The sequence below is a fragment of the Lynx canadensis genome, chromosome F1 (genome assembly GCF_007474595.2).
Source record: "Lynx canadensis isolate LIC74 chromosome F1, mLynCan4.pri.v2, whole genome shotgun sequence".
Taxonomy (NCBI): Eukaryota; Metazoa; Chordata; class Mammalia; order Carnivora; family Felidae; genus Lynx; species Lynx canadensis.
The window spans coordinates 43,920,863-43,928,987 of record NC_044319.2 but is presented as its reverse complement, the minus strand read 5'-3'; the positions used below and the strand labels follow the sequence as shown (position 1 = coordinate 43,928,987).

Below are 8,125 nucleotides of genomic sequence, written 5' to 3'. Positions count from 1 at the left end.
AGCACAGGGTGAGTCCGAGACAGCACAGGATCTCGAAGTCCTGAGATCGTGACCTGAGCCCAAACCAAGAGTAGAAGGCGCACGCACTGAGCCACCCAGGCGCCCCTGCTGTTGTCACCCCTAATGAAGTTCTAATCTGCTCAGGAGACTGTCCCAATAATCCACCTCGTTTAGCTATCTGTCCCCTGAGCGCCGGTGCCGCTCACATACCGGGTGTTAGTCGGAAGGGCGCACCGCGCGGGCCTAGTCCTGCCTCTCCTGTCTGCCGGTTCTGCGACCTTCCAGAGCAGCACCTGTCACTTCTCTGGACCGGTTTTCTGCCCCACAGGGTGGTTAAGTGCGTTCGTTGTTTTGCCGTTGAAACACTGCGCGGGGGCGGCGGGTTAAGACGTCTCCTGCGGGATTCCTCCGAGGGCCGCTCGGACCCAGCGCCCCGGGCTCCCAGGTCCAGCCCCTTCCGCTCCGCACCTGGGTCGGATCTCCACCACCGCTCCCTCTCCACGCCCGGCCTCGTTTTTTCTTCCTCCCTGAGGACCCATGTCTTCCACCAGTGGCTGTGGCCAGGGGTCGCTACCAAGGGCTCGAGGGCTCCCTCTGGGGGCGCCACCTCGCCCACCTGGCCACCCCTGCAGATTCTGGACCCTTCGCGAACTAACAGGGACCCCGGAGCAGGGGGCATGCCCAACAGCGCTGCCAGCATTAGGGGCCCCGCGCGTGTGTGTGTGTGTGTGTGGGGGGGGGGGTTACCACCCTCCACTCTTCGCGTGCGCACCTGTTTTGAGAGATGGTCCGACGGTTCCAGGGTGAGAGCGCAGAAGAGGTTGTCTGGCCAGCGGGTGAGCGCTTGCTTGCGTCTTCTGCTTCTCTGGCTCCCTGTCCCTGGTCCGCTGCCCCCGCTGTCCACCCCCCCCCCATCCCTCTCCACCACTCCCCCCCACCCCGCCTCTCGGTCCTCCTGTGGGCTGCGTGCGGGGGAGCCTCACTCCGCCCTTCTCTGCGGGAACCAACCGGCGCGCCCGGGGCGCAGGGCTCCCGCTGCGAGCCCATAAAACCCGGCTCCCGGCGCTGCGCTCCCGCTGCCTCTGGTCGCTGCTCCCGGGGGCTGGCGCTGGCTTGGCAGGGTCATCCAGCATGCGACGCTGATGGTGTGGACCTCGCCTCCAAGCAAGCTTAGGGACATCCGCTTTCCACTTCCAGAAAAGTTGGGAGAAAGTGACTTTGGGGTGGATTGGGAAGTGGTAGCAGCTCCCCAGGCTTCTTTCCCTTCCAGAAGCCTCACCCTGCACAGCCCCATCCATTCTTCTTTTCCTGACACCCTGTCTCCCTGAGCCCTTCTCTCTCTTCTCCTAGGTCTCCCCTCCACATCGTCGATCAGCCTCTTCTCCGTCCTTGTCTCTTTCTCTCTCCTCCCTTCTATCCCGAACCTCTTAACTATTTCTATTTTCACCATCTTCCTGCCATCCCCCTTCTCTTCTCTCCCCGTCTGAAACCTTTCCCTCCCCACTCCGTTTCAGCCATCAAAACTCTCCACTAGCCTCCACACCATCCGTAGGTCCTTCCCTCTCCCTCCTCCCCTCCCCTCCCCCCACCCCCAGCACACTCAACCATGGATTCTGGGCCTGCCTGGGCTGCTAACCCCACTCCCGGGGGCACCTTCTCCGTCCCCAATGCCACCACACCCTGGATGGGCCGGGATGAGGAGCTGGCCAAGGTGGAGATCGGAATCCTGGCCGCGGTCCTGGTGCTGGCGACAGGGGGCAATCTGACTGTGCTGCTGACCCTGGGACAGCCAGGCCGCAAGCGCTCCCGCATGCACCTGTTTGTTCTGCACCTAGCCGTGACTGACCTGGGTGTGGCCCTATTTCAGGTGCTGCCCCAGCTGCTGTGGGACATCACCTACCGTTTCCAGGGCCCTGACCTCCTCTGCCGGGCCGTCAAGTATCTGCAGGTGCTCAGCATGTTCGCCTCCACCTACATGCTACTGGCCATGACGCTGGACCGCTACCTGGCTGTTTGTCACCCCCTGCGCAGCCTCCAGCAGCCCAGCCAGTCCACTTACCCTCTCATCGCCGCTCCCTGGCTGCTGGCTGCCATCCTCAGCCTGCCTCAGATCTTCATCTTTTCTTTGCGGGAGGTGTTCCAGGGCACGGGGGTGCTGGACTGCTGGGCAGACTTCCGCTTCCCTTGGGGGCCTCGGGTCTATATCACCTGGACCACCCTGGCCATCTTTGTCCTGCCTGTGGTCATGCTCACGGCCTGCTACAGCCTCATCTACCACGAGATCTGTAAGAACCTCAAAGTCAAGACGCAGGCCCGCAAGGTGGAAGGAAGGGGCTGGAGGACTTGGGACAGGATGTCGCCTTCTGTCCCAGCTGCCGCCACACGGGGCCTGCCATCCCGGGTCAGCAGCATCAGTACCATCTCGAGGGCTAAGATCCGAACCGTGAAGATGACTTTCGTCATTGTGCTGGCCTACATTGCCTGCTGGGCACCCTTCTTCAGCGTCCAGATGTGGTCCGTGTGGGACAAAGATGCCCCTGACGAAGGCAAGTGTGTGTCCGTGTGGGAGGCGTGAGTGGAAAGGAGCAGGGAAGGGAGAAAGCAGGGCAACGAGAGAGTTATAAGGCCTTCCGGGCCAGGCAGGTAACAGATGAGTGAAGCAATTATGAAAGGGGTGGGGGTGTCCCTGTTTCACGTGAGAAGCTACAACTCCTGACCAGCCTCCTGATGCTGTGTATCTTTTATGTAAAATCTCCATACTTTACAATTTGGGCACCTAATTTAAACATTTAAAAATAACATGTGGCCTTAATGAAGCATGACTGTTGGCAGTTTTGGTCAACCAACTCCCAGTTTCATACATGAGCATTAGAATCATAGAATGACCGCGTTGAAAAGAATTTTCAAATTGTCCAGGATGACAATCTGTGACCCATGAGCTGTGTTTGTCGGTGCTCTTCCCTTTCGAGGCTGGACAAGACTTTAAACTCCTTCCCAACAACCACTTCTAATTAATTAGCATGTTGGCACACGACAACCCTAAAATTTCAAGCCTGAAATTTTAACCCCTTCATTTTGCTAATGGGAGAGAGAGGCTCAGAGAGAAAATGTGACTTGCCCAAGGCCACACAGCTAGGGAGTGGCAAAGTGAGGGGTAGAACCCAGGCCTGCTGTGTCTTCGTCTTTTTCCTTTACCCTACGCCCTGTTCATAATCCTGACTCTGGAAGTGGTGAAGAGAGGGGACTTCCTCCTCTAGGTGAAAAACAAAATGGGACCCACCATGAAGACCATGTTCCAATTGGCACATGGGAGGCCGTGCCATTGTCTTTTTTCTGGGGGGAGGTAGATGGCAGCCTCCTGAGCTTTAGATACTGCCAGATGGTCCAGCTATCCGGGGATGAGTGTGTACTCAGGAAGGTAGGGCTGTGTCTGGGCAGCCTAAATGTTGAAGAGTAGTGTTCCTCCTCTCCTAAGAAGAGTGTGGCAGTGCACGTCTTGTGCATAGCCTGGGATGTATATTGGGTACAGCATGTGACTGCCCTAGGGAGGCCCTGCGCACAGGTTTTGGGAGCTGGAAGCTTCCCGAGAGTTTGCTGACCAGCAGATCCAGGCTATCAATTCCTACCAGCCCTTAGGGAGTGGTTCCCCCTTCCCTTGTGCTTTTGTTTTTAACCTCATTTTGCTCATCCTGGGACACTCTCAAGCCAAATATACTTTGCTTTTCTGGAGAGATTAAATAAGGGCCAGGCTGTTCATGAATTTAACACAACCCTGCAAGAGAATTGTGAGAATGATACCAAACTATTATGGTCCCATTTTATCCCTTCTTTTGGACATCCATTTGGACAAGAGGCTCTTTGCAAATTACCCTTTAAGCAATGAATGTATTCATTCTAACCAACTGTAGAGACCTCCCTGCTCTACTCACACACAGAATAGAAGAAGAGAGGGCTTCCTAGTGCCAAGCACATTCAGTCCTTGGTGCTTAGTGGTGGCCTTCTCTGCTGTATGTCTGAGTAATCCAAGACTCGCAGAGGGGAAAACACTGGTCCAAAGTGCCACTGCTAGTAAGAGGTGGGGCCAGGACCTGAGTCAAGGTCTTTATAGGTCAAGCATTATCCATGACATGGCTTTACTCTCAGTCCAGCTTAGCTAATGACGCAGGGTGGGGGGCAGGGCATAGTCAGTTGCCCCTTTATCAAGGAACCTACAAGAGGATGCAGACCCTGCCACCCAGCCAGTGCAGGCTCCCCTGCTTGCCTGCTGTGTCACTATGATCACAAGCCTGTCCCTCAGTACACGTCCCTCACCTGTGTACCAAGGGCCTCTCTGAGCCAAGAGAACAGAGACAAAGTGTTACCTTACAGACAATATGCTCTCTCAGAAAAGCGGAAGCCCTTTGGGGCCCTTCTAGTTGGGCTGAGATCCATTACTTTAAACTTACTTTCCCAGTTCCTCTCCATAGCACGCCAACCTCCTGACCTCCTGTCCCTGAGTGTCTGGTTAGAGCCTACCTGTCTCCTGGGCCTTGCTCCTGCCCCCCAACTCTCGGCTGAGTTTCTGCCAAGACGCGGTGGCTGCCTAGGGTTGAGCATTGTGGGTCTGCCCTCAAGGGCTGAGAGGTGGAGCCTCTGTAGACTCTGGTGTTCATGGCACATCTCCAGGCCCTGCGTTGGGCCTGGCTTAGATGGGGCCAAATCAAACAGATGTTTCTCAGGCAAGGCGCTTGTGGAACCCCTCCATCCCTGACCTAATCTAGGCACTAAATATGTATCGATAGAGTGGATAGGGTGAACACCACCCCGTTGGCCAAAGCAACCTCCCACAACTTTCGCATCATCCAGGTTTTATGTTAGCTGGGGAGCAGGCCAGGATGTAGGAAAAATGAAGGAGGATCTATTTTTACTGAGGCTGGTCCCTCCACTACCGACAGGTACTCGCCCCTTGCCCTCACTTCTCTGCCTTACATGGGTCAATCCAGACGCCTTCAGCTTCTCACCCCTGTGATCTACATCTTCTATCAAATGTTCTTCCCTCTGCTCGGGCCGTGAGTAGCCACACCTAGGAGCACACCTATGGGAGAACCAGAGTATCTGAAGACGTCACAGTGCTTCACAGAGGAGGCAAAGGGCTTTGCCTTTGAGTGTGTTGGTTGAAACTTCACAGAGGCACAGGACTGCTGTCTTAGAGTCAGTAGACCTGGCTTCAAGTCTGTGCTTCCTTAAAGCTCTGACATGGCTTTCAGTGATTCTACAGCCTCTGCCAAAGGGCAAGGTAATGCAGTGTGCAATCTACGCCTCATGTAACAGGGTGTGTCCAGCCAGAGGTCAAGGCCTGTCCCAGAAGCTTTCCTCCTGGCATGTGGCGCTCATGTAGTCTTCAGAAAGAATACTGTGTCTGGAAAAAATCTTACCAGTTTGCACTCTCCCCTTTTGACCGTCCAAGAGAGAAGTTCATTTTTCCCTGCAGGATGGTCCATTCCCTGGGTACAATCTCGACACAGAACAAGTATTCATCCAGAAAGGGATGCTTGGGGGCCCTGTACCTGGAAGCTGACCCTCCACTGCAGTTGGAGATGATGCCATGGCACCTGCAGGGCAGTTAGACTCTAGATTGCCCACCCAGGTCCCCAGCAATGGCCTGGCACTGTCTGTGCTCTCATGCTCAATGACTGAGTGACAGAATGAGTGGGACTGTCCTTGAGGGGTCAAAGAAGACAGAATCCAGAAGACAGTGTGCACCTGTATCTACAACATAAATGAGACTGGGGGTCAAAGGGGCCTGAGCTTGGCCTAGAATCACAGGTATTTTCCCTGCATACAGAAGTTTGCTCATTCTAGATCTCCATCCATGAGGGGATTCAAGTTCTAGGTTTTGGAACAAAGACACTGTCTCCTATTTAAGCTGGTCCTGTCCCTCCCTGGCTGTGTTTACACCTTGAAAGTCAGCTTGGAGGGGTGCCTGGGTGGCTCAGTTGGTTAAGCAGCCGACTTTGGCTCAGGTCATGATCTCGCGGTCTGAGTTCAAGCCCCGTGTCGGGCTCTGTGCTGACAGCTCAGAGCCTGGAGCCTGTTTCAGATTCTGTGTCTCCCTCTCTCTGACCCTCCCCCCGTTCATGCTCTGTCTCTCTCTGTCTCAAAAATAAATAAACGTTAAAAAAAAAAAGAAAGAAAGAAAGAAAGAAAGTCAGCTTGGAGCAAACCTTAGCTCCTACCCTTACTCTGTGCTTGCAAACAAAACCCAGTGAGGTAGGACTCTGAAGCTGGAGTCCCAGCTTCAAGTCCCAGCTGTGCTGCTCTCTTTCTTTCTCCTTCTTTCTTTCTTTCTTCCTTTCTTTTTACTTTTTTAATGTCTATTTTTGAGAGACAGAGAGACAGACAGACAGACCGTGAGTGAGGGAGGGGTGGAGAGAGAGGGAGACGCAGAATCCAAAGCAGGCTCTGGGCTCTGAGCTGTCAGCACGGAACCTGACACAGGGCTCGAATTCATTGACCGTGAGATCATGACCTGAGCTGAAGTCCGGTGCTTAACTGACTGAGCCACCCAGGTGTCCCGGCTCCTTTCTAACCAGAGAACTCGAGTAAGTCCTTTCTCTCCTCTGGGAACTCTGTTTCGTCCTCTGCTCGGTGGGGGCCTGGACTCTCTCCCAGGTCCCTTCCAGCTCTGTGATTCTAAGGCTTCTTGTGCTTCTCCTTCTGCAGATTCAACCAACGTGGCTTTCACCATCTCCATGCTCTTGGGCAACCTCAGCAGCTGCTGCAACCCCTGGGTCTCCATGGGTTTCAACAGCCACCTGCGGCCATGGCCGCTGTGCCACCCGGACTGCTGCGGGGGTCCCCGGCCCCGGCCACGCCGGCAACTCTCCAGCCTCAGCCTCTCCAGCCGCCACACCACACTGCTGACCTGCTCCAGCGGCCTGCCCGCCCTCACCCTCAGCCCCAGACTCGGTGGGGGCCCTGGGACCGAAGGGTCACTGAAGGACTCTGCGCAGGTGGATGGGGAAGCCTCCACAGAGACCGGTGTCTTTTAGGGAACACATTCCCCGAAGTCTGGCATGCCTGCGAGGCTAGTGGAGGGTCTCTGCTCATTTCAACACTGGGTGTAAAAGCCGGGAGGGCCAAGGTTGGAGTTGGGGGAGCCCAGTTTGAGGTAGGGTGAGGGGCCCAGAAGGGCTGCCCTTGGTGTTGAAGCTGCCTCTGGTGTGTGGGCTGCCCTTATTTGCCCCCAGTCTCAGAGGCTGGGAGTCAGCGAGAGTCAAAACATCTGCTTCCCTGACCCTGTGCATTCGCAGAGTGTCTGGGAACTCACCCCAGATCTCAGGCAGGCCGAGGACGGCCCTATCTGGGCCTCCGCAGGGGGCAGGGACTCAGGCTGGTCTCCCACCTTGACCATTTGTCCCCCATCCTAATCTGACTAGCACACCCAGCCCAACCAGGAGAGGGGAGAAGTGAAAAAGTGTGAAAAGTATCCTGTTTCTCTATCTAGATACTGGATTTGTTTGTTTGTCTGTCTGTTTGTTTTGTAGAAGGAGGCTTCTTCAATGAAGGAAAGCGAATGGAGGTGGGTAGAGCAGATAGATCAGCTTTACCTGCTATGCCCACCTGTCTAGTGAAGGGAGATGTGGGATTTAGTGCAGCATCTATAACTAGCAAAAATTCTGCCAATGCTCCCTGTACCATCCACCTCTATAGGAGGGGTGACAGGACAAAGTAGATGCTCAGTGGAATGACCCCCTGGGAGGGAGTATGAGAAGGACGAGAAGAAAGGAGCAGATGAAAATGGTCACAATAAAATTAAGAGTGGACGAAGCCTCCGAAGCAGCAGGGATTGGTTTCTTTTCTTCTTCCCCGAAGGGATCCACACTGCACCTTCCTCTGGGGCCACCCAGACGGGACATCCGTACAGAAAGTGGGGCTGGAACATGGCTCTCGATTTCCTCAAGGCTCTTCAGAGCTTCCCTACGAACCATGCATGCCGCGATGAAGTCCGCAGCCCAGGATTTGAGACTCAGCTCTGCTTTCAGGTAGCTGCATGACCTTGGGCAAGTCCCCTCCCTTCTCGGGGACTCCATCTTCTGACCTGTTAGGACACAGATGATCTGTAAGATCTTTGCCAGCTCTAAAC

General features: G+C 55.0%; 1 protein-coding gene across 1 annotated transcript; it reads left to right on the top strand.

Annotated features, from left to right (window-relative positions):
* Positions 1–1,606: 1,606 nt before the first annotated feature.
* Positions 1,607–7,031, top strand: AVPR1B (arginine vasopressin receptor 1B). The gene is made up of 2 exons (XM_030303426.1): positions 1,607–2,546; positions 6,703–7,031. The coding sequence occupies exons 1-2, from the start codon at positions 1,607–1,609 to the stop codon at positions 7,029–7,031; spliced, it is 1,269 nt and encodes a 422-aa protein (XP_030159286.1).
* Positions 7,032–8,125: the final 1,094 nt, after the last annotated feature.

Bases quoted from the DNA above. Each gene is read 5' to 3' on its own strand.
- AVPR1B (XM_030303426.1), top strand. From the start codon at position 1,607: ATGGATTCTGGGCCTGCCTGGGCTGCTAACCCCACTCCCGGGGGCACC. The intron at 2,547-6,702 runs GCAAGTGTGTGT...CTCCTTCTGCAG, and splicing joins CAAAGATGCCCCTGACGAAG to ATTCAACCAACGTGGCTTTC.